The sequence below is a fragment of the Odocoileus virginianus genome, chromosome X (genome assembly GCF_023699985.2).
Source record: "Odocoileus virginianus isolate 20LAN1187 ecotype Illinois chromosome X, Ovbor_1.2, whole genome shotgun sequence".
In the NCBI taxonomy this organism is placed as follows: domain Eukaryota; kingdom Metazoa; phylum Chordata; class Mammalia; order Artiodactyla; family Cervidae; genus Odocoileus; species Odocoileus virginianus.
Window position 1 is genome coordinate 22618862 of NC_069708.1, and position 26221 is coordinate 22645082.

The 26221-nt window shown below is 41.3% G+C and overlaps 1 protein-coding gene across 5 annotated transcripts in view; it reads left to right on the forward strand.

Annotated features, from left to right (window-relative positions):
• Positions 1-26221, forward strand: part of SLC9A7 (solute carrier family 9 member A7) — a 161334-nt gene that overhangs the window by 105414 nt on the left and 29699 nt on the right. For 3 of the 5 annotated variants that reach the window (XR_011485732.1, XM_070461824.1, XM_070461826.1), the window contains 5 exons: positions 10395-10483; positions 10575-10688; positions 13174-13285; positions 16900-17053; positions 25856-25915. Coding sequence is in view for 4 of the 5 variants with exons in the window: in XM_070461824.1 (XP_070317925.1) it covers positions 10395-10483; positions 10575-10688; positions 13174-13285; positions 16900-17053; positions 25856-25915 (529 nt within the window). In the remaining variant the exon portion in view is untranslated. Of the gene's footprint in view, positions 1-6414; positions 6521-6856; positions 6999-8830; positions 8937-10394; positions 10484-10574; positions 10689-13173; positions 13286-16899; positions 17054-25855; positions 25916-26221 lie in introns of all 5 variants that reach the window. The other 2 variants (XM_070461827.1, XM_070461825.1) reach the window with 2 other exon arrangements.

Consider the following 26221-nt stretch of genomic DNA (forward strand, 5'->3'; position numbering starts at 1 on the left):
TGGCACTCAGCTTTCTTTATAGTCCACCTCTCACATCCATACACGACTACTGTATAAACCGTAGCCTTGACTAGACGGACCTCTGTTGGCAAAGTAATGTCTCTGCTTTTTAATATTGCTAATATGCTGTCTAGATTGGTCATAATTTTTCTTCTAAGGAGTAAGCATCTTTTAATTTCATGGCTGCACTCACCATCTGCAGTGATTTTGGAGCCCAAAAAAATAAAGACAGCCACTGTTTCCCCTGTTTCTCCATCTATTTGCCATGAAGTAATGGTACTAGATGCCATGATCTTAGTTTTCTGAATGTTGAGCTGTTAAGCCAACTTTTTCACTCTCCCCTTTCACTTTCATCAAGAGGCTCTTTAGTTCTTCTTCACTTTCTGCCATAAGGGTGGTGTCATGTGCATATCTGAGGTTATTGATATTTCTCCTGGCAATCTTGATTCCAGCTTGTGCTTCATCCAGCCCAGCATTTCTCATGATGTACTCTGCATATAAGTTAAATAATTAGGGTGACAATATACAGCCTTGATGTACTCCTTTCCCTATTTGGAACCAGTCTGTTGTTCCATGTCCATTTCTAACTGTTGCTTCCTGACCTGCATATAGATTTCTCAAGAGGCAGGTCAGGTGGTCTGGTATTCCCATCTCTTTAAGAATTTTCCAGTTTGTTGTGGTCCACACAGTCAAAGGCTTTGGCATAGTCAATAAAGCAGAAATAGATGTTTTTCTGGAACTCTCTTGCTTTTTGATGATCCAGCAGATGTTGGCAATTTGATCTCTGGCTCCTCTGCCTTTTCTAAATCCAGCTTGAAACATCTAGAAGTTCATGGTTCATGAACTGTTGAAGCCTGGCTTGGAGAATTTTGACCATCACTTTGCTATCATTTGAGATGGGTGCAATTGTGTGGTAGTTTGAGCATTCTTTGGCATTGCCTTTCTTAGGGAATGGAATGAAAACTGACCTTTTCCAGTCCTGTGGCCACTGCTGAGTTTTCCAGATTGCTGGCATATTGAGTGCAGCGCTTTCACAGCATCATCTTTTAGGATTTGAAATAGCTCAACTGGTATTCCATCACCTCCACTAACTTTGTTTGTAGTGATGCTTCCTAAGGCCCTCTTGACTTCCCATTCCAGGATGTCTGGCTCTAGGTTGGTGATCACACCGTCATGATTATCTGGGTCATGAAGATCTTTTTTGTAGTTTTTCTGTGTATTCTTGCCACCTCTTCTTAATCTCTTCTGCTTCTGTTAGGTCCATACTACTTCTGTCCTTTATTGTGCCCATCTTTGCATGAAATGTGCCCTTGGTATCTCTAATTTTCTTGAAGAGATCTCTATTCTTTCCCATTCTATTCTTTTCCTCTACTTCTTTGCATTGTTCATTTAAGAAGGCCTTCTTATCTCTCTTTGCTGTTCTCTGGAACTCTGCATTCAGATGGGTATATCTTTCCTTTTCTCCTTTACCTTTTGCTTCTCCTTTATTCACAGCTATTTGTAAGGCCTCCTCAGACAACCATTTTGCCTTTTTACATTTCTTTTCCTTGGGGATGTTCTTGATCCCTGCCTCCTGTACAGTGTCACGAACCTCCATCTATAGTTCTTCAGGCACTCTGTCTGTCAGATCTAATCTCTTGAATCTATTTGTCACTTCCACTGTATAATCATAAGGGATTTGATTTAGGTCATACCTGAATGGTCTAGTGATTTTCCCTTCTTTCTTCGATTTAAGTCTGAATTTGGCAATAAGGAGTTCATGGTCTGTGCCACAGTGAGCTCCCAGTCTTGTTTTTGCTGACTGTATAGAACTTCTCCATTTTTTGCTGCAAAGAATATTGTCAATCTGATTTGGTATTGACCATCTAGTGATGCCCATGTGTAGAGTCTTCTCTTGTGTTGGAAGAGGTGTTTTCTGTGACCAGTGCATTCTCTTGGCAAAACTCTATTAGCCTTTGCCCTGCTTCATTCTGTACTCCAAGGCCAAATTTGCCTATTACTCCAGGTGTTTCTTGACTTCCTACTTTTGCTTTCCTGTCCCCTATAATGAAAAGGACATCTTTTTTGAGTGTTAGTTCTAGAAGGTCTTGTAGGTCTTCATAGAACCGTTCAACTTCAGCTTATTCAGCATTACTGGTCGGGGCATAGACTTGGATTACTGTGATATTGAATGGTTTGCCTTGGAAATGAACAGAGATCATTCTGTTGTTTTTGAGATTGCATCCAAGTACTGCATTTCAGACTCTTTTGTTGACTATGATGGCTACTCCATTTCTTCTAAAGGATTCTTGTCCACAGTAGTTGATATAATGGTCATCTGAGTTAAATTCACTCATTCCAGTCCTTCATAGTTTGCTGATTCCTAAAATGTCAATGTTCACTCTTCCCATCTCCTGTTTGACCACTTCCAATTTGCCTTGATTTATAGACCTAACATTCCAGGTGCCTATGCAATACTGCTCTTTACAGCATTGGACTTTACTTCCATCACCAGTCACATCCACAACTGGGTTTTGTTTTTGCTTTGGCTCCGTCTCTTCATTCTTTTTGGAGTTATTTCTCCACTGATCTCCAGTAGCATATTGGGCCCCTACTGACCTAGGGAGTTCATCTGTCATTGTCTTATCTTTTTGCCTTTTCATACAGTTCATAGGGTTCTCAAGGCAAGAATACTGAAGTGGTTTGCCATTCCCTTCTCCAGTGGACCACGTTTTGTCAGAACTCTCCACCATGACCTATTGTCTTGAGTGACCCTACACGACATGGCTCATAGTTTCATTGAGTTAGACAAGGCTGTGGTTCATGTGATCAGGTTGGTTAGTTTCTTGTGATTGTGGTTTTCAGTCTGTCTACCCTCTGATGGAGAAGGATAAGAGGCTTATGGAAGCTTTCTGATGGGAGAGACAGACTGAGGGGGAATTGGGTCTTGTTCTGATGGGCGGGGCCGTGTTCAGTAAATCTTTAATCCAATTTTCTGTTGATGGATGGGGCTGTGTTCCCTCCCTGTTATTTACCTGGGCCAAACTATGGTGGAGGTAATGAAGATAATGGCAACCTCCTTTACAAGGTCCCATGCATGCTCTGCTACACTCAGTGCCCTCAGCCCTGCAGCAGGCCACCGCTGACCCATGCCTCTGCTGGAGACTGCTGGACACTTAAGGGCAATTCTGGGTCAGTCTCTTGTGGGGTCACTGTACCTTTCTCCTGGGTCCTGGTGCACACAAGTTTCTGTTTTTGCCCACCAATAGTCTGTTTCCCAGTCCTGTGTAAGTTCTGGCAGCTCTATGGTGGGGTTAATGGCGACCTCCTCCAAGAGGGCTTATGCCATACCCAAGTCTGCTGCACCCAGAGCCCCTGTCCCTGCAGCAGTCCACTGCTGACCTGTACCTCCACAGGAGACACTCAAACACAGTTCTGTCTCAGTCTCTGTGGGGTCTCTGGGTCCTGGTGCAGACAAGGTTTGTTTGAGCCTTCTAAGCATTTCTGGCCAGTGTGGGGTTTGATTCTAAACGTGATTTTGCCCCTGCTACCATCATTCTTGGAGAAGGCAATAGCAACCGACTCCAGTACTCTTGCCTGGAAAATCTCATGGATGGAGGAGCCTGGTAGGCTACAGTCCATGGGTTCGCTAAGAGTTGGACATGACTGAAGTGACTTAGCAGTAGCAACCATCATTCTGGGGCTTCTCCTTTGCTTTTGGACGTGGGGCATCTCCTCAGAGCTACTCCAGGACCATGCAGCCACCATGCAGCTGCTGCTCCAGCGCCTACCATCTTCCTGGGGCTTCTCTGCCCTTAGATGTGGGGTATCTCCTCACCGCTGCCCCCACGCCGTGCATCCACTGCTCCCGCAGATGGTGACTGCAGCCATGAAATTAAAAGATGCTTGCTCCTTGGAAGAAAAGTTATGACCAACCTAGACAGCAGAGACATTGAAAAGCAGAGACATTACTTTGCCAAGAAAAGTCCGTTTAGTCAAAGCTGTGGTTTTTCCAGTAGTCATGTATGGATGTGAAAGTTGGACTATAAAGCAAGCTGATCACTGAAGATTTGATGCTTTTGAACTGTGGTGTTGGCTAAGGCTCTTGAGAGTCCCTTGGACTGCAAGGAGATCCAGCCAGTCCATCCTAAAGGAGATCAACCCTGAATATTCATTGGAAGGACTGATGCTGAAGCTGAAACTCCAATACTTTGGCCATCTGATGCGAAGAACCGACTCATTGGAAAAGACCCTGATGCTGGGAAAGATTGAAGGCGGGAGGAGAAGGGGATGACAGAGGATGAGATGGTTCGATGGCATCACTGACTCAATGGACATGAGTTTGAGTAAACTGTGGGAGTTGGTGGTGGACAGGGAGGTCTGGTGTGCTACAGCCCTTGTGGTAGCAAAGAGTCAAACATGAGGGACTGAACTGAATTGAACTGAGATTGGGATGGAATATATTGTGAGGCACTTCTGTGGGGGTTGGCAAAGTGGCAGTTTCTTCCACTGGATGATGGTTACAAAAGTGGTTGGTTTATAATACTGCTAAATATCTGGGTGTATTCTAATTGTATCAGTAAGTAATGCGTTTGGTTGCAAATAACAGGATGGTCTGGCTAATGCTAACTTAAACAGAGAGCTGTTTATTTTGGCTAAGAGCTCCGAGCTGGTGCCATGGCTCCCATGACAATCAGGCACTCAGTCTTTCTAGTGCACTACCTTTGGATTTCAGACATACCTTAACTGCCCCATGGAGGCAAGATGACCACACTGTATCCAGTCTTCACCCTCTTCCACGCAGCAAGAGGTGGCACTCACCACAAGGGAAGCTAAAGAAGTGAGTTTAGTTTCTCAGTTTCTTATGGCAGAAACTAACAAAACAAAAGGTAGTTGAATGTGAGTGTTGCGAGTGAACCCCACCTGCATGTACAGATTAGAGTGGTGGTTCTTAACTGGGGATGATTCTGCCCCACCACAGCAGATGTTCAGCAATGTCTGGAGACATTTTTGGTTGTCAAAGCTTGGCAGGGGAGAGTGTGTGGTGCTACTGGTATCTTGTGGGTAGAGGCCAGGGATACTGCTAAACTATCTTATGGCACACCAGGTAGCCCCCACGACAAAGAGTTATACGGCCCCAACTTTCAGTAGAACCCAAATCCAGAAACTCCAATACCCTTTCAGGGTTCCATAAGGTCAAAACTGATTTAAGAATAATAGTAGTATATCATTAGTCTTTTTTGCTTACATTCATTCTTATAAGTGTACTGTTGAGTGGAGTTTTCCAGGGCTTACATAATTGTAACAGTAACTCCCTATTGATCAAATATAGAAACAGATGTGAAACCCATGTTCCATTACGTCAGATATTAAAAAGACCCGAGAAAATGTAAAACAGTAATTGTCTTTACACTATTTTATGGAAAAAATTATTATTTTTCAGTAAAAAATGTTAACATAGAATGGGTTTACTAGTAATTTAAATGAATAAATATTTAATTTTTTGTTTTACTCAATACAGTAAATATTGAAAGCTATAACCCACAAAACTAAAACTCTTTGCCAGCCTCAGAATTTTTTAAGGATGTAAAGGAGTCTTGAGATGAAAAGTGTGAGAGCTGCTGGTCTGGAAAAAAGTTGATTGTAAATACCTGTGAAATGTGAAACCCATGAGAAGTGTAATTATGTATAGTCTGTCTTAAATGAGGACTTGCATTATTTTACGGATCTTTAGTAAAGCCTTCTCTGTGCCCTGACCCTATGCTGGAATCTGGGAGCACAATGATCAATAAAATAGGGTTTCATTGCAGCAATGGGGATGGACCTAGAAATTATCATACTAAGTGAAATAAGACAATGAAAGACAAATAGCATATGATATCATTTATATGTCAAATCTAAAATACAACAGAAATGTACCTATCTGTGAAACAGAAACAGACTCACATAGAGACATGGAAAACAGACTTGTGGTTGCCAAGATGGAGGGGGGTAGGAAAGTGATAGGTTGGAAATTTGGGATTAGCAGATGTAAACTATTATATATAGAATAAATAAACAGCAAGGTCCTGCTGTATAGTACAGGGAACTATATTCAATATCCTGTGATAAACCATAATGGAAAAGGACATGAAAAAGAATATATGTGTATAGCTGAATCACTTTGCTGTACAGCAGACATTAACACAACATAGTAAATCAACCATACTTCAATAAAATAAAAAATAAAATAGGGTTTCTGCCTAAAAAGTGATTTCAACTTATCACTAGAGCCAAGTCACATTCATTGTGATTATTTTTAAAGTTCTGTAGTAGAAGTATTTTCAAAGTGTGATGGGATTACAGTGGAAAGCGCAGTGTTGTTAGAATCAAGCATCATATCACTCCTCATTCAGAAACTGCAACCAATTTATATGCTTTTGGCCCATCTTTTAGTGACCGTACTGGCGATATTTAATGAATTGCATGCAGACGTGGACCTTTACGCACTTCTGTTTGGAGAAAGTGTCCTAAATGATGCTGTTGCCATTGTACTGTCCTCGTAAGTAACAATATTTCTGCCTGGGAAAAGAGACTCTGGCTTTCTGAATGCTCTGGGCTAAAATCAGAGGCCCACCTTAAAAGTGTTAAATTTTGAATTGGGTGCTTTTCTAAATGAGGTTTATAGACTTAGTTGATAAAGTTATGCTGCTTTGTCCAGTGGGCAGTGATCAGAATGCTGATACCTTCATAATATGGTGACTGCAGGTTAAATTAAATGAATACACCATGGGGAGTGCTCCACAGAGTGTAGATACTTATGTTTGTCGATACTTGTAAGTACCATGGTGTAAAACCAGCCCAGTATTTTCTAATTCTCTCTCTCTTTAAACTCCAGGTCTATTGTTGCCTACCAGCCAGCAGGGCTGAACACTCACGCCTTTGATGCTGCTGCCTTTTTTAAATCAGTTGGCATTTTTCTAGGTATATTTAGTGGCTCTTTTACCATGGGAGCTGTGACTGGTGTCGTGACTGCTCTAATATCCTTTCTGTGGTTTCTGCACCCACCTGAGTATGATTATGTGACCTTGCACTTGTGAAAAGAAAGTTCTCATTTCCTCCTTTCAGAAATGAATCTTAAATTGGTTGTTCCACTGGGGGCTGGGGGCCCCTGAAATGTCACCCTTTGGTGAAACTTGACAGTCGATGGCCTAGTTAAGAGTCAGAAAAAATGTTTGAGAGTGTAGCTCTGGGCTTAGCTGTGTCCTCACCTTTGTGTTTCTCTTCTTCCTATAAACCAGTTGGAGACAGGAACTTGGAGGAAGCGTCATTTGGGGGGTGTGAGAGGCGGCACAGAAACAGTGGAAGAGCCAGGAGGCTGGGAATTGGAGACCACCTGTCAGGAGGCTGGAAGGAAGCAGGCTGTGAAGTACTTTAGCCCCAGACTAGCTGCTGTCATCCGCTGTTCCAGGCCATATGGGGCTAACATGGCCTTCACTAGCCAGGGGCTGTCTGTGGGAATTATAGCAAGGTGGCCTTCCTTAAGCCAAGGACTGCATGATATTGAGTTAAAAACCAACAAGCCAGTCAACCAACCAGCATAAAGCAAAGTGTTGGAATGAGCAGGCAAGCCTTCAACAGGTGCACTGAGTTCTTCATCAGATCTTCTTCCAATAGCATTTAGATCAGCAGGGACCAATACAGATGTAATGGGAGCCACAAATGTGAGCCTCATCTTTTCAGCCTACAGTAGATACACAGACTATTAATGGAGTTTATACAAGTTAGTGATGTGATTTTATCCCTTCAGGTTTTGTACCAAGTCTTTGGAATATGGTGTGTATTTTGCTCTTACAGGATATCTCAGTTCAGACTAGCCATATTTAAGTGTTGGGTAGTTACATGGGGCTAGCGGCTATCATATTGGGCCGTGCAGATGTAGATTGCTTTCTTCCTCAAGGCTCTCTGATGCTCTGAGGACTTATATTGCTCAGTGAAACCACTCATGACATGGTTCTAAGCTGCACTGCGCCACCCCCCCCACCCCCGCTGCCGCCACCACTCCGTGGAATGGCAGTGTGAGGAAGGGAATTGCCAATCCCAAAAAGTGACAGCACTTTGTAGTTATCCCTGGAGTTGTGCATTTCTACCTCCCTCTCTCCCTCATGTGTGCATTAGGCACCTGTGATGGACTCAGGCCTTAGTAGTCCACAGAGGTCAGAGTCTCCCTGCCTCATCTTCCGAGGCCTGCCTGAGGCACTCCTAGCACTGCTGGAACCCACCTGCAAGTCATACCTCAGGCCTCAACTGTGTGTCTCAGAAATATGGGCATTGCCAGGAGCATAGAGAGCCCATTTCCAGTTCTCTTGGAAAGCTTGATTTAAGAAAAAAAAAACAGCTTTATTGAGAGGAAATTCACATGCTGTACAGTTCACCCATTTGAAGTGTACAATTCATTGGTTTTTGGTATATTACGTTATTATTATTTTTTAATTGTGGTAAAATATGCCTAACATAAAGTTTGCCACTTTATCCATTTTAAATATGCAATTCAGTGTAATTAGGTGCATCCACTGGTGTTGTGTGACCATCGCCACCATTTCCAGAACCTTTCTCATCATCTGCAACAGAAACTGTGTGCCTGTTGAATAGTATCCTCCCTATCCCTGGACTCCTATCCCTCAGAAACCTCCATTCTACTGGAGAAGCTTCATTTTCTTTATATTCAAAACCATGCAGCAGCTTTGGGGCCCCAAAGGAAGAGTTGAAGTGGAAAGAGTAGCCCTTTGGGGAGGGGTCCTGGGCTAACAGAGAATGATTCTCAGTGACCGTGATACTCGTTGCTGGAGACAGTTCCTTGACAGGAGCTGACGTGACCAAGTTCACCAAGCTGCACTGCTTTCCCCTGCTGGAGACTGCACTCTTCTTTTTGATGTCGTGGAGCACGTTCCTCTTGGCAGAAGCCTGTGGGTTCACAGGTGGGTTTCCTCTGCCCTTGGGTCGCCTTTATCCTCACTGTGGCTGGAGCTGTGGGAGCTTGAGGGGAGGGCAAAATTCTTAATAGCTATGGCCTGGAGTTGATAAACCGCTCACAGAATGTCCATATGCAGGATTGCCGAGTGAGGCCTGTGTGCTGCCTTAGGAATAGTTTAGTTTCCCCCAAAGCTATATATTTTTTAAAGGATAAGCTTTATTGTTTCAAACTCAGTTACATCTTTGAGTACTCATTCTGACTACAAGTAGATGCCTAGCTGCAAAAGTTATTGAATATATTAATACCTTGTTTGTAAATTGAAAGTGAAAGTTGCTCAGTCGTGTCCAACTCTTTACAGTCCCATGGACTATACAGTCCATGGAATTCTCCAGGCCAGCATACTGGAGTGGGTAGCCGTTCCCTACTCCATGGCATCTTACCAACCCAGGGATCGAACACAGGTCTACCCGCATTTCAGGCAGATTCTTTACCAGCTGAGCCACAAGGGAAGCCCACCTTGTTTGTATCCTCCCCTGAATTGCTATGTTACTTTACAGACAGTAGTGATAACAAGCAAAATATATATCCTTTTAAAGATCATTTTGCATCTACTCAGATGAGTGTGAGCACAGTTTTTCCTTGTTTTGTGTCTGGTCTGTTTAATCACCACTTTTCAAGACTGTGTTTTTATGGTGCTAGATTCATAGATTATTAGTGTGGGTGATTGCGTTACTTCTTCACATTCTCTCATTAAAAAAAAACTTAATAATTGGATTTGTTCTGTTAGAAAACTCTAGTATAGTTGCTCTCTGTAACCCAGGTAATTAGGAAGTGCTTTTCATTATCTTTTCTAAATACTGCAATGTATCTTTATGTGACCTACTTCCTTTAAAACTTGACAACCATCTGTAAATATATAGGCAAAGCCCCAGGTGTGCTAGTTGTCTTGAACAACAAAATAATCACTATTAACCAGAAATCTAGATTTTTCAGGGCTGGGATAAATGGACTAGTACTCTGGATCCATTTTGTCTGAATCCCTGGACCATGCAAAAATACAAAGCATTGGTTTGAAATTAAATTCATTCATTCAGCAAACAGAGAGGAATATGACAACTGTGTGACCGGTACACCCTTCACAGTCTCTATGAGAGAGTGAATGCTAAATTCCACATCGAGATGGTCAATTCAGTAGGAGTTTAGAAGAGGGGAGAGAATACCCTTAAAACTGGAGGAAGGGGGAAAATTGAGGGCCTTGACTTTGAAGGAGAGCAGAGTTGGGAGAGGCAAAGGTTGATATGAGAAGTGGGGTCGGGGGCACTTTCAGTAATAGGCAACTTTCCAAAACTTTCAGGAAGTGGGATATGCTGGTTTTTCCTATCTTAACTTTTTGCTTCAGGGAGAGATTGTTTCCAGCTTCTTTCCCTGCCCCCTATAGATTTTTCTTGAATTCTCTTGCCAGGTGTGGTAGCTGTCCTTTTCTGTGGAATCACACAAGCTCATTACACCTACAACAATCTGTCAGTGGAATCCAGAAGCCGAACGAAGCAGGTGAGGGAGAGCCGTGTGTCCTCACCAGTGATCTGTAATACGAGGGAGCGGACCCATGGGGTTTATGGTTTGCTTTTCCCTTTCTGTGCAGCTCTTTGAAGTATTACACTTCCTGGCAGAGAACTTCATATTCTCCTACATGGGCCTGGCACTGTTTACCTTCCAGAAGCACGTTTTCAGCCCTGTTTTCATCATTGGAGCTTTTGTATCCTTTTTTGGTTCCACCATTTTCTACACAGAGAGATGACTGCTTCCAGGGAAGCTATAACAACAATTATCTCTGGTTTGGGGGGAGGTGACTGAACCAGCACTGGTTCATGGTGTCTTTATGATGAGAAGAAGGCTTAAGTGGTAATGTATAAAGCTAAAAGTATTTGATTTCAAGGACTGATGTTGATTCTAGTTGCCCTTTCCAAGTTTTCTGTGTTGATGTTGTTGTTTAGTGACTAAGTCTTGTCCTACTCTTTGCGACCCCATGGACTGCAGCATGCCAGGCTTCCTTGTCCTTCACCATCTCCTGGAGTTTGCTTAAACTCATGTCCATTGAGTTGGTGATGCCATCCAACCATCTCATCCTCTGTCACCCTCTTCTCCTCTTGCCCTCAGTCTTTCCCAGCATCAGGGTGTTTTTTCCAGTGAGTTGGCTCTTCACATCAAGTGGCCAAAGTATTGGAACTTCAGCTTCAGCATCAGTCCTTCCAATGAATATTCAGGGTATTGTTTCTAGTTAACTTTTTCTTCATTTTCTGTGTCAGATGGCCTTTCTGTTACACAGGTGGTTGGCAGGTGGTAGTTTGTTTTGTAAAGCATCTTTCCTAAGAGATCTAAAACTCGACAGCCCATATCTGCCTCCCAAATTGTTTTTTTCTCATTGGCACATGAATTCCAATCCAAGAGGTTAAGTTTCTGTGACCCTTGCTCTCAACTGCACGCCTGCATGTGGTGTGTGTGCTTTCACCCACACCTCCCCATGGTGGAAAAGATCCCCCTCCTTTTTTTTCAAAAAAGGAAATGGAGAGGAATGGAAGATAAAATGGAGAAATGCTTGGTTCCTTGATTTAGTCCCATTGTGACAGCAGTTTTTTGGACGAGAGACAGTTTGGGGGTTGGCTCCTCTGAAGTGAGGAGATACATGAATGCCCAGCAGTGCATTGATAGATGAGGGCTTTGCTCTCTTGGCCTCAGACCCTATTGTTTTCATTAAAGTGAACTCTTTTGGGCTTTGAAACTATAGCAGTTCAGCTCCAAACCCAGAGCAGGAGGCCACTATTGCTGCCTATTCCCTTTTGCCTTTTCTGAGGCCTCATGGGTATCCTTAGATCTTGGGATGTTGGCCCCCCAAAGAGGAGTGTTTTTCTCTTCTGAGCTTTTCACTTATTGTGGAGGAATAACTGATACTCACCAAGCAGCTAGAGAGAGAGACAGTGGCCTCATGCCATGCCAGACTCCTGCCTGTTAAGAGTATTATCTGCTTCAACTGGGCTCATTTCCTAGGTTTACACACTCACCAGACAAAGAGCTACAGATCTGGCAGATCAGTGTTTTTATTCTTAAGAAAGACCTTGCATGTCGCTGTGATTTGTATTCTTAGCATGGCATCCTGTGAGACATAGTGAAAGCATTGCCCTTGTTTATGGTGGGGGGCCTTGTTCAGGGGGGAGCCAGGGCCTCTGTGAATCCTGAAGGCCACTTCCACTTGAGGACTGCTCTTCCCTCCTGTTAAAAACAAAACAAACACAACAGTAGCAAAAAGGAAAAAAGGGAGAGAGATAAAAGAAGCAGAGGAGAAGTTCGAATTATATACTAGGGAAGGCAGAAGAGAGTCCCACCCTCACTTCTGTCTGAAACAGCTGCAGCTCCGGCAGCTGGTGGTTGCTCTGCTGAAACGGAAGCTCCCTGTTCCTCTGGCTTGCACAGTGATTTCCTGCTGTGAGCAGGGCAGTGTGCCTCTCTCTGTTGGGCTCTGTTCTAAACTCAGCAAGTGACGAATGACCAGTTTCCCTGAATTCTTTGGTTTGCGCAGTGAGTTCCTCTTCCACACTCTGCCTTTCCTCCATCTCTTACCTCCCCAAAGACATGTTAGCCACTTTGGCAGAGAACTCTCCCCAGGCTGATCCTTGTGAGGAATATGAATGTGTCTTCGTTGTATAAATACGGTAAGCTTCTCCACCTCTTACTTGTAGGCTCTTCCTGGTCATACACACCCCGAATGTTTACCAAAGCTTACAACCTTACCCAGCAAACCTTCTGTTTATAGTTTGACTCAGGTTAGTAATTTTTTTTCTTCTTACGATTTATTTTTCCTCCCAGTAGAGTCCAAACACACTCTTTACTTCTCTTAACTCTGTACCATAGTCATAGTACCTTAGCTTCTCTCTGGACTCATTTTTTTTTTAGATAGATCAGAGACTTGGTCTGTATCAGTTTAATCAGATCAAAAAGTTACAGCAGTGTGTTTAACAGGCCAGAAATTATCTCTGTGAGCTGGAGGTTGGAAAAATTGGCCAGTCGAATCCCACTTGCTGCTGAGACTTGTTTAGAGGCAAATGAGACAGCCTGCCTTCTCTGTTCAACTCTTCTGATCATAATAAAGTGTCATGGCATTCCTGAAATTCTCTGCTCAATCAGAGGTTGTGTGAAAATGCCATTTGGGAAACATGTTGAGCCCTTAACCTCCACCTGGTGGTCAGGTTGCCATCTTCTTGGGCAGAGCTGCCCACATCTACCCACTTTCCTTCTTCCTCAACTTGGGCAGAAGGCACAAGATTGGCTGGAATTTTCAACACATGATGATGTTTTCAGGTAAAAAAGTCAATAAAGTGAGTTTTATAAGCAGGCAGTGTAAGTATGATTAAAATGCAATCAATAAGAGTCATAAAAAGGCAGAAATTCAAGTTTCGGGTTCTTTGGGATCCCCTGCAGTGCCGAGTAGACAGACAGACATATTAAATAGAGCTGATACTGATTTTGTAAACCATACTATCACATGTGAACATTTTCCTCTAAAATATTTGCATGTTTATCTCTACCACCCAAGGAGATATATACCTGGAGATATATATGTATTTAGAGTGCTTGATTGTTTTCTAGTGGGTATTCATAACCCTTAATCTTCCAGAAGGGCTTCAGACCTATAATTAGAAGGAGAATAAGTCTTTAATGATGAAGAGTACAGGCCAAATTATTTGACACCTCCCAGCTTCAGTGTTCTCTCATAATGAAATTGAAATAATCAATTGAGATCCCTCCTAGCTCTAACTTTCTAAGATATAAAATATACTCACATTAGCAAGATGAATCCCAAACTGGAAGATAAGAGCCATGATAGTTCTGCTTGACTTACACTGTCTCCCAGATGCCCCCTGTTCACTATAAAGCCGAGAAAAGTGGAGAAGCCATTGAAGAGACAAAGGATAATAAAGAAATATGTGAAGGAAAAGAAAGGAGAGAGCAATTGGCATGAGCAGATGATTCAGTGAGAGTGGAAAACATCCAATTTTATAGACAAGACTCAAGTAAGAGCATCCCTGCAGAGCAGAGGGAGAAGATAGTGGGGCAAAAGGCCACTGTGACCCTTAGAGGTACCTCTGTCTGGAAAGGGGGAGGGGATGTACAAGAGGGACAGCAAGTGGCAGCCCTTTACTGCCACACAGTAGTTCTTGGAGGCTTCAGAGAGTCATACTGAAATAATATCATTAGGCACTGCTCAGCAAAGCAATTGTGTTGTCTAGTACTCCCTTGCATCTCCATTTAAGTACACAACCAGCCCTAAAGATTTCCTTTCACTCTGACACACGTTTATTGGGCATTCACTTCATAAAAGCCATGCTTCTAGGTTGTGGAGGATATAGAAACCAGCTCACAGTCCACAGGGAGCTCACAGTCCACTGAGGGGAGACGCTATACAAAAAGCTAACTTTCTCCCAAGAGAGGGTGGTGAATTGCACACAAGAGATGTGGCATAAATGTGGAGAAAAGGAGGGCCCAGGGCCATCTTCATCCAGTGCGTAGCCTTCCAACTGGGCTTGGATGCAGTGGCACTTCAGGAGGCAGCAGGTTGGAAGGGCAGGAAAGCGTTGATGTGTGTGGCCTTTTTAGGGAAGGGTAATAGTCTGGTTTAAACATGAGACACCCAGGCTAATGCAGAATGCGGGTGAGGTTGGAAAGGGAAATTTCATGTGAATTGGTGCAAGCCTTCAAGTTGCATGTGAATCACCTATTGGGCTGGTTAAAGCTGATTTCTGGGCCCTACCACCAGAGAGTGATTCTGAGGGAATGGAGTGGGCCCCAATAATTTGCAGCTCTAATATTTTCTCAGCTGTTGCTGCTGCTGATGGTGGTTTGAGGACCACACTTTGAGAATCATTGCTGGAGTCTAGACCACAGAGAAGCCCCAGTGCCATGCCAAAGAGTTGGGCTTTTATTCAAGAGCATCTGGGAAACATTAGAGGCTTCTCAGGAGGGCAAGACAGAGCAGAGCCTCCATACATATGATAAAAAATGCCAGTGGAAAAGAGGAAGATGAATTGGAGATAACTTGGTCACGTAGATAAAGTGTGTTCATCATCTGTGTTAAAGGACTGAGAGATACACAGTACTGTTTAAAGATATCTCCTATCAAAATTGTTTTCCTCAAGGCTATGAAAGAAATACCACTTTCATATCACTTACATTGTTTACCTAATAAAGAAAAATGGAGCACACATTATCACTCTCTGATCCTCAGGTTTTCTTCTTTGAGATAGCATCCATTTAAAGGTTGAAATATTAAGTGGTGTCATAGCTGGCTGTAGGATGATCTAGATGTGTGTCAGTATTTCAATAGGACAAATTAATAGAAAACATCAACCTTGCTCTGTTTTTTAATATAACTTTTATTGAGTTGCTCCAGTGAACTGCAGTGAAGTTCTCAGATGAATGAAATCATGAAATTGTTGGGAAAAGTGGGAAAATATACAAATAAATATAGTGAGTATAACTTTTCATTCTCATACTATACAGGCAGTCTTACCCATGGTGAATAGGAATTTATGCTGTGTACTGTGCTTAGTCACTCAGTCATGTCTGATTCTTTGTGACCCCATGGACTATAGCCCGCCAGGTTCCTCTATCCATGGGGATTCTCCAGGCAAGAATACTGGAGTGTGTTGCCATGCCTTCCTCCAGGGGATCTTCTCAACCAAGGGATCGAATTCAGGTCTCCCACATTGCAAGCGGATTCTGTACCATCTGAGCCACCAGGGAAGCCCAAGAATACTGGAGTGGGTAGCCTATCCCTTCTCCAGTGGATCTTCCCAGGCCAGGAATTGAACAGGGGTCTCCTGCATTGCAGGTGGATTCTTTACCAGCTGAGCTACTAGGGAAGCTCTTATAATAGGGTACTTATATATTACACTTATTATACTTTTGGTTTTTATCAATAAAATTTTGTGGAAATTTGTTTTTTTTCTCTTTTTATGTACATACCTACATAATATCCTTGATTTTTCCTCTTGGCCCACAAAGCCTAAAATATTCAGTATCTGACCCTTTATAGAAGAAGTCTTCATCCCCTGATATAGATCAGGTTATATTGTTACTTATCTGCCTGGCTTTGCTAAGGAAATGCTGTTTTGTACATTTCACATATTCATACCTAGCCTGTATCTTAAGTTTATAATGACTATATAGCACTTGGGTAGTGCTTGAATCACAGACTTGGAAAACTTATATTATTATTTATATTTCTTTTTATTTCATGTTACTAGCAGGAAAATTCTTTCAGTAATGAAAGAGTGTTATTATTCTAAGGGGCTTCCTTGGTGGCTCAGTGGTAAAGAACCTGCCTGCCAATGCAGGAGATGTGGGTTCCTGGAGAAGGAAATGGTAACCCACCCCATACCCTTGCCTGGGAAATCCCATGGACAGAGGAGAAGTGTCAGACATGACTGAGCAACAAAATAACAACAAGGCCGTATGCACATTTGGTTTGATGGGCAGTTGTATTTTTCTACTTTTTCTGATGAGTGGACATTGGTGCTTGAGTTTCTTGCTGATTGCCAGATACTAGCATCAGTGTTATTCCACGGGTATGGGATAAGCTTCACAGGTACTCTCAGCAGATCTATAAAAGTTGTTAATTTAGCCACACACCAAATTAGATTCCAGACTATGGGGTATTCACATATGGGATTCTCACAATGAGCTGTACAAAACAGGGCGGTAAATTTCTTATTGCCTTTGGGCATTTTGCAAAAGAAAACTTTAAATAGGAGGAAATCATTTAAATTATTTTAAGGTTCTTTCTATAGAAAACAAATTGACTCTTGAAGCATAAGCAGATACAATTTATTAGACCTGTGTGACTAAGCAGTGGGCCAGGGGACACATTGTTATTTATCTTTATGACAAGAGAGCTTCCTCTTTGGTCCCCACAGGCCTCAGGGGAGCAATGGCATTTGCACTGGCCATCCGAGACACAGCATCCTACGCACGCCAGATGATGTTCACGACCACTCTCCTCATCGTCTTCTTCACTGTCTGGATCATTGGTGGAGGCACGACACCCATGTTGTCATGGCTTAATATAAGGTTGGTTTGAAACAAGGCCAGTTTTGTGTCTAACTATATCACTATTCCCATGCAGAGGCTGCTACATACAGCTTAGCACATGGAAGCCTTTTATATTTTTTTTGTTTTATTTGGGAAGGATTAAAATTTTTTAAAAATAAATAAAAATTCAGAGTATTGAATTTTCCATGAAAAAAATCATTAAAATATTTGTGGGTACAAAAGCAGAGTAAGAAAAACCTGGACCTTGCTAACGCTGAGACATTAAGGCAGGAATTCAAAAAGTCTTAAAGCTACAGGACAGGGAATAGACATAGCTGCTGACAGTGTCTGGCATTTCATACTCCTCTGAAATCAAATCTATGGCCTTGAAAAATAAGCTCATCAGCTGGAAGTAAGGAGAAGCAATAGAGTTTTATTTTAGGAGGAAACTATGCTGCGCCTCTTCTTGCTTGCATGCACAAAAGAGGTGACATTTCCTGCATCACCCTCATTTCTTGCAGCCTCATGGACATCCCCTGCCTGTGGTTTTGTTAGCTGTGTCAGGATGGAGGAGCAACCCAAGTTTAAGGTTTTTTTAAGAGCATTTGAATTTCAAGCTGTGCTTGTGAGCTGGTCCAGCATCTTACGGTAAAGAGGACATTGAAATGGGTTGAGAGACCCATACACTAACTCTGGCCCTGGTTTAAGACAAGTTCCTCATGCCTTTGGGCCTCCATATGTCTTCACATTAAACGAAAGCATGCTGTCAGCTTTTCTCCAGGTCCCTCTAGCTCTGAGTGTGCACTCTACATCATTGGAGGTGCTCTCACCACCTGCTTCAGTTTCAGATCTGCAGAGGGTAAGCATGCTGGGGATGAGAAGACTCCAGTGGCACATAGGTATGAAGGATTCTCTGAAAATCCACAAGATGGCAATTTTTTTTCCCTTTCTCTGCTGGCTGCTGGTTTGTGTGGAACTGACAACTGCGGAGCACACCTAGTTTGGAGAAGAAAGAACCAACAAGGATCTTACAGTGATCCTTGGGGTCAGGGAGAAAACGGGTTTGAGAGAATAGTCCCTCCCCTCTGGAACTTTTATATTGATGGGAGGCAGGGGTTGCTGGGCATGGCCACCATTGGTTGTCACCAGGAGTTGTTGGTGCTGGCTGCACCATTTCTGAGCTACTGCATCTCAGCCTCAGATCTGGGTGGGTCTGCAGAACCTGGGTGGACTTATCAGTAAGAGTCTTCTAATAGCTAACACTTGTGCTGCAGCTGTTGTTTGAGATGCCAACACTTACATGAAGATAATCCTCATAGCATTCCTATAAGGGAGCTAATACTATTATGTTCATTTTAGAGCTGAGGAAACTGAGACATAGAGCAGTAACTTGCCCAAGGTCACAAAGCTGTAAGTGAACAAACTGAGATTTGAACCCTGGCATGCTCTTTACTACTGTACTATACTGCCCAAAAGGCTTGCTGTATTAGTAACTGTTTTTGTGTTAGAAAATCTGGGATGATTAGAATTTCAGTTTCTTGGTATGAATCTCAAGAGTCACATGAAGGAAAATAGTTCATCTATGGAAATAGAAATCTGAAGAAGAAAACGTACAGATTTTTGGCTTTAAACTTGAGACATAAGATGGTACCATCTCTGTTCTGTGTAGCAAAATAAGAGCAAAGAAGGTTTACCCTGCATACAGTTGAGAATCTGCATTTGGTGACCTCTCTGTGATTACTTCCTGCTCCAGTTTACCTTGTCACCCAGTAGATGCCCTGGATGCTCAGAGCCAGGTTAAATCGTGTTTTTCAGGCTATTTCATAAGTTCCTTTTCTGATGACCCCACCTCTCATTATATATAGGACCAAATAATTATACAATGAGAGTAGAGAGTTGACTTTTGACATTTTGCCCATTCTCAAACCCATTTCAAAAATTGGACCATTGAAATAGTTCTGCCCAGAGCTGAGAGCATGGGCCCCTTTCCCTGATGCACACAAGCTGTATATGTACACATATAATAATTGGATTGTTGTGAAAATATTACAGTGATATATAAATTAGCACTTGAAAATACCAGAGGGATTGGGAGGAGAGGGAGGTGGGAGGGGGGATCGGGATGGGGAACACATGTAAATCCATGGCTGATTCATGCCAATGTATGACAAAACCCAATACAATATTGTAAAGTAATTAGCCTCCAACTAATAAAAAAAATTTAAAAAAAGTGAAAAAAAAATAACAGCTCCTACATGATAAAAGGTCACAAAATGACTGTGTATATGAAAGATCCAATTTTTCCACATCCTTGCCAGCATTTGGTATTGACATTTTTATTTTACCTGCTCTAATAGGTATGTGGGGATACTTCATTGTGGTCTTAATTTGCATTTCTCATGGCTAATGATGTTGAATATCTATGGTGAAATATCTGTTCAAGTTTTTTGTCTATCTTCTAGTTGTATTGTTTGTTTTTTTATTGAGTTTTGCATTTGTTCTAGAAACTAGTCTGTTTTCAGATATGTGTTTTGTGAATATTTTTTCCTACTCTGTAGCTTGTCTTTTAATCCTTTTAACAGAGTCTGTCATAAAGCAAAACTTTTAATTTTGATGAGATGCAAGTTATCTTTTTTAAAATGCATCATGCTTTTGGTGTTAATGCCAAAGAACTCTTCATCAAGCACTAGTCCCAAAGATTTGCTTTTATGTTATCTTCTAAAAGATTTTTTAGTTTTATGTTTTACATTTATATCTGTGATCCATTTTGACTTAATTTTTAATATTAAACATGAGGTTCAGGTTTAAGTTTTATTTTGTCTGTTGCTATCCAGTTGTTCTGGGCTTCCCTGGTACTCAGCTGGTAAAGAATTCACCTGCAATGTGATAGACCTGGGTTCAATCCCTGGATCAGGAAGGTCCCCTGGAGAAGGAAACGGCTACCCACTCCAGTATTCTGGCCTGGAGAATTCCATGGACTGTATAGTCCATGGGGTCGCAAAGAGTCAGACTTGACTGAACGACTTTTTCTTTCACTTTCATCCAGTTGTTCCAGGACAATTTGTTAGAGAGACTGTCCTTATTCCATTGAATTGTTTTTGTTCCTTTGCCAGAAATCAGTTGGTGGTATGTATGCGAGTCTGTTTCTATTTGCCCTGTTGATTTATATGTATGTACCTCCACCAGAACCATACTGTTTTGATAACTATGGTTATATGTTCAACTTGAGCATCAGGTAGAGTGGGTCCTTCCACTTTATCCTTCTTTTTCAAAATTATTATAGCTATTCTAGTTCCTTTCCATATATATTTTAGAATGAGCTTGTCCACATCCTAAAAAAAAATTGTGCTGGGGTTTTCAAAGAAATTGTGTTAAACCTGATTTATCAGTTTGGGGAGAATTGACATTTTTACCTTGTTGAGTCTTCCAGTCCATGAACATGACATGTTTCTCTATTTATTTGATCTTCTTTGATTTCTTTTATCAATATTTTATAGTTTTCATTATACAGTGTCTGTGCACATTTTGTTATATTTACTTCTAGGTATTTCTTCTTCTTTTGAGCTATTTTAAATGTTATTCTATCTTCAATTTCAGTTTCCATATGTTCATTGCCAAGATATAGAAATATAGTTAGTTTTTGTGGGTTGATCTCATATCCTGCCACTTTGCCAAATTCACATATTAGTTCTAGGAAGGTAGTTTGCAAATAGAGACAGTTTTATCTTTTCTTTTCCAACCAGTGTCCCTTTTATTTCCTTTTCTTGACTTGTTGCTCTGATTAGAGCCATCAGAACTATGTTTTTTTTTTCATTTATTTTTATTAGTTGGAGGCTAAATACTTTACAATATTGTAGTGGTTTTTTGCCATACATTGACATGAATCAGCCATGGATTTACATGTGTTCCCCATCCCGATCCTACCTCCCGCCTCCCTCTCCATTCCATCCCTCTGGGACTTCCCAGTGCACCAGCCCTGAGCACTTGTCTCATGCATCCAACCTGGGCTGGTGATCTGTTTCACCCTTGATAGTATGCTTGTTTCAATGCTATTGTCTCAGAACATCCCACCCTCACCTTCTCCCACAGAGTCCAAAAGTCTGTTCTGTACATTTGTGTCTTTTCTTCTGTTTTGCATATAGGGTTATCGTTATAATCTTTTAAAATTCCATATATATGCATTAGTATACTGTATTGGTCTTTATCTTTGTGGCTTACTTCACTCTGTATCATGGGCTCCAGTTTCATCCATCTCATTAGAACTGATTCAAATGAATTCTTTTTAATGGCTGAGTAATATTCCATAGTGTACATGTACCATAGCTTCCTTATCCATTCGTCTGCTGATGGGCATCTAGGTTGCTTCCATGTCCTGGTAATTATAAACAGTGGTGCGATGAACACTGGGGTGCACTTGTCTCTTTCAGATCTGGTTTCCTCGGTGTGTATGCCCAGGAGTGGGATTGCTGGGTCATATGGCAGTTCTATTTCCAGTTTTTTAAGGAATCTCCACACTGTTCTCCATAGTGGCTGTACTAGTTTGCATTCCCACCAGCAGTGTAAGAGGGTTCCCTTTTCTCCACACCCTCTCCAGCATTTATTGCTTGTAGACTTTTGGATAGCAGCCATCCTGACTGGTGTGTAATGGTACCTCATTGTGGTTTTGATTTGCATTTCTCTGATAATGAGTGATGTTGAGCATCTTTTCATGTATCTGTTAGCCATCTGTATGTCTTCTTTGGAGAAATGTCTGTTTAGTTCTTTGGCCCATTTTTTGATTGGGTCATTTATTTTTCTGGAATTGAGCTTCAGGAGTTGCTTGTATATTTTTGAGATTAATCCTTTGTCTGTTGCTTTGTTTGCTATTATTTTCTCCCAATCTGAGGACTGTCTTTTCACCTTGCTTATAGTTTCCTTTGTTGTGCAAAAGCTTTTAAGTTTAATTATGTCCCATTTGTTCATTTTTGCTTTTATTTCCAATATTCTGGGTGGTGGGTCATAGAGGATCCTGCTGTGATTTATGTCGGAGAGTGTTTTGCCTATGTTCTCTAGAAGTTTTATAGTTTCTGGTCTTAAATTTAGATCTTTAATCCATTTTGAGTTTATTTTTGTGTATGGCGTTAGAAAGTGTTCTAGTTTCATTCTTTTACAAGTGGTTGACCAGTTTTCCCAGCACCACTTATTAAAGAGGTTGTCTTTTTTCCACTGTATATTCTTGCCTCCTTTGTTGAAGATAAGGTGTCCACAAAACTGTGTTAAACAAGAACGATGTGAGCAGAAATCCTTGCTTTGTCCCCAGTCTTAAGGGGAAAGCATTCAGTCTTTCACCAATAAATGTAATGTTAAGTCTATAGAGATTTTGTAGATGTTTGTCATCAATGTGAGGACATTCCCACTAATTGCTAGTTTTCTGAGGGTTTTATAATGAACAGATGTTGAATTTTATCAAATGCTTTTTCTGTATTAGTTCATATCATTATATTTTGTTGTTGTTTAGCCTGTTAATATGGTAGATTACATTGATTAATTTTAAAATATTGAACCAGCATTGCTTCTTTAAAACCAATCTTGGTTGTATAAATGTTTTACATATTGCTGAATTCTATTAGCTAATATTTTGTTAAGGATTTTTGTGTCTATGTTCATGAGGGATACTGATCTGCAGTTTTCTTTTCTCATATTGCCTTTGTCCGATTTGGTATCAGGGTAATCTCACCTCACAAAATGATTTGGGACACAAAATATATGATGGCCATTCTGACCAATGTGAGGTGATATTTCATTGTAGTTTTGATTTGCATTTTTCTAATAATTAGCGATATTGAGCATGTGATTGCTATTTTAAAACATGATGACAAAGTTCCCAAATTGCTTTCTGGTAGTAAACTACTACATGGGGGCTTCCCCAGTGTCTCAGCTATAAAGATTCTGCCTACAATGCAGAAGACACAGGAAACTCAGGTTCGATCCCTGGATTGGGAAGATCCTCTAAAGGAGGAAATGGCAACCCACTCCAGTATTCTTGCCTGGAAAATCCTATGGAAAGAGGAGCCTGACAGGTGCAGTCCATGGGGTCAGAAAGAGTCGGACACAACTGAGCAATAAACTATGTAATATTTTTTTTAGTCTCTTGAGCAAGTGTTGTTATTCACAAAGGTGTAATTTTGGCAACTTCAAAAAACCATCAGATGAGCAGATTCAGCAGATGAGCCTTGTATATGTCCTGAGCACATTTTGTTAACATGGTGGCCATCCTCTTGGAAGGCCCAGTTTCAAGTGACATGCCCATGACGTGGTGGTGGTGATGGGGGAATCAATGACATACACCCAGGCAGCCAAATGAACAGGAAAACCTTCATACCCCAGAGTGCAGCAACATAGTCACTCAAGGACAAGTAAGGACACTCTGCTAGGTATAATCCTGTCACACTGAGAGTTTAAGATAAAGCTCTGTGTAAGATAATTTAAGGAATAAAGGCAAGGAGAAGCTCTGAGCTCTTTATGTAATATCATTTGCATCTGGATATTTTAAAAGACTTTAAAGACGCCACCTTATAGTCAAAGGCAATAGCCTGTAAGTTGTAGCACTGCTGCTCTGGGTCTAACAGCCTCAGTTGCAATCTTGGTTCCTCCGTTTTCTACCTTTGTGACCTTGGGCAACTTGGGTAACCTCTCTGACTCTCAGTTTCCTCACCAGGTAATGGGGATGACAATGGTATGAACATAAAACGTGATACTAAATAAACGTGATAAAGAGTTCTCCCATTAAATGTACCATCTGGCATATGGAAAACATTTAGTATATTTTAGCTATAATATTATTAGTAATCATAGCATTAGAACTGCTGTTAGTACTATTACTAGTGAATTTTGCATTTACGGAATCCAGCTTGCTTTTCTGAAATTTGTTATAGCTTTTCAATACTATAGTAATATATAAAGTCTGGTTTAAGTCACATTCCCAACATGTGCCTAATTAAAAGTACCACCTTAGATTTCTTAAAAAACTGGAAATAGAACTGCCATATGACCCAGCAATCCCACTCCTGGACATACACACCGAGGAAACCAGATCTGAAAGAGACAAGTGCACCCCAATGTTCATCGCAGCACTGTTTATAGTAGCCAGGACATGGAAGCAACCTAGATGCCCATCATCAGACGAATGGATAAGGAAGCTGTGGTACATGTACACCATGGAATATTACTCAGCCATTAAAAATAATTCATTTGAATCAGTTCTAATGAGATGGATGAAACTGGAGCCCATTATACAGAGTGAAGTAAGCCAGAAAGATAAAGACCATTACAGTATACTAACACATATATATGGAATTTAGAAAGATGGTAACGATAACCCTATATGCAAAACAGAAAAAGAGACACAAATGTATAGAACAGACTTGGACTCTGTGGGAGAAGGCGAGGGTGGGATGTTTCAAGAGAACAGCATCGAAACATGTATATTATCTAGGGTGAAACAGATCACCAGCCCAGGTTAGATGCATGAGACAAGTGCTCGGACCTGGTGCACTGGGAAGACCTAGAGGGATCAGGCGAAGAGGGAGGTGGGAGGGGGTATCGGGATGGGGAATACATGTAAAACCATGGCTGATTCTTGTCAATGTATGACAAAAACCACTACAATATTGTAAAGTAATTAGCCTCTAACTAATAAAAAAAAAATTAAAAGATAAATAATAAAAATAAAATAAAAGCACCACCTTAAGAAGCATCATGTTCTCACTTGTATATTTCAGTGTATATTAGTAGCATGAGAATTTGGGCACTCTCTAGCACAATGCCTCTCAACCTTTTTTTCATCACTGTTCCTCTGAGGAACCTTTAAAGATGTTCTTTTTATCTGTTTCTTCCATTGAATTTTTTTAATACAACAGATCTATATATTATTTATATACTATGGAACTTTAGAGGGCTATAAACCACTGTAATATCAAAAAAAAAATTTGTCCCTAAATAACAGATTTTCATGCCCCTGGAGGCTGTATCACCCTCCATTGAGAATGCAAGATTTAGTGCAGAGGTTCTCATCTTCAGGTATTTTTGCCCTCTCAGGGGACATTTGGCAATGTCTGGAGACATTTTTGTTTGCTTCAACTGGAGGAAGGTGCTACTGGTGGTATGTTGCAGGTAAAAGCCAGGGCCCAAAATGTCAGCAGTACTGAGATTGTGAAATCCTGCTCATTAGAATAATGGTAAAATTCTAATGTATTCTGAATAACCTAGCAATTATTGAGGGAGGTGAAAATGGACTCTGTTAATTCTTGAGGCCATAAGATAAAGAAAATAGCCGAAGTTGGGTTCTTGACCTTTAGGTTGAACCCATGGATAATGTGATTACTTGTAGGAAAAAAGGCCATTTCATTTTCCGTTGTTGCCATTTTCAGTAATTTTGTGTTCTTTGCTCTTCCTGTCAAATATGTGTAAAAGTGTGTATAAACACTTCAAATATATGTCAATAGCTTTCTGTTTTCTAGTTTTTGTATGGATGTGTCTTGCATTGTGAAACAAATGAATTTGTGAAAAGTAGTTTGAAGTCATTTTCTATGAGTTGCATTTTTTCCCCTGATTTCATTGTATTTTGAGAGGCTTATCTTCATTCCTAATCAATCCTCATTTGACCTGGCTTCTAACACTGTTGCTTTCTACGTAAATTTAGCTCCCTCTCTGGATTTCAGAGAATGGGGACAATTTATGAGAGGGTACAAATTTATGTGTAAAGTGAGATGGCCTGGTCTTTGATGGATGTGGTCCAGGTCACGTGTCCAGAGCTCCCCCATGGTCCCTGTCAGACTCATGTTCCCTTCTTCTGCTGCCCAGAGTTGGCATCGAGGAGCCCTCCGAAGAGGACCAGAACGAACACCGCTGGCAGTACTTCAGGTGACACAAGGGCATCCTCAGAAGCAAATTAACTGGGCCTGGCTTTTTTCCCCCCTCTCTCTAACCTGAGATGTTTCTCTTTATGCTACTTGTCTCTTTCTTTCTTCCTGTGTGCAACAGTCCCTTGCCCCTTAAAGGGCAAGAGGTCTGGTCAAGTCTAATCGTTCTTCTACCCTTTTCTGAGTTGATTGATGTGTCAATGTTCCTGAGAGTCTGTCCCCTTCCTTCCCATTTTGGACAGTTTTTGTCAGCACCAAAGCCAGAGTTGATGAGTAGCTGCTTGACAGCTGAGCTTAGTGTCAAAAG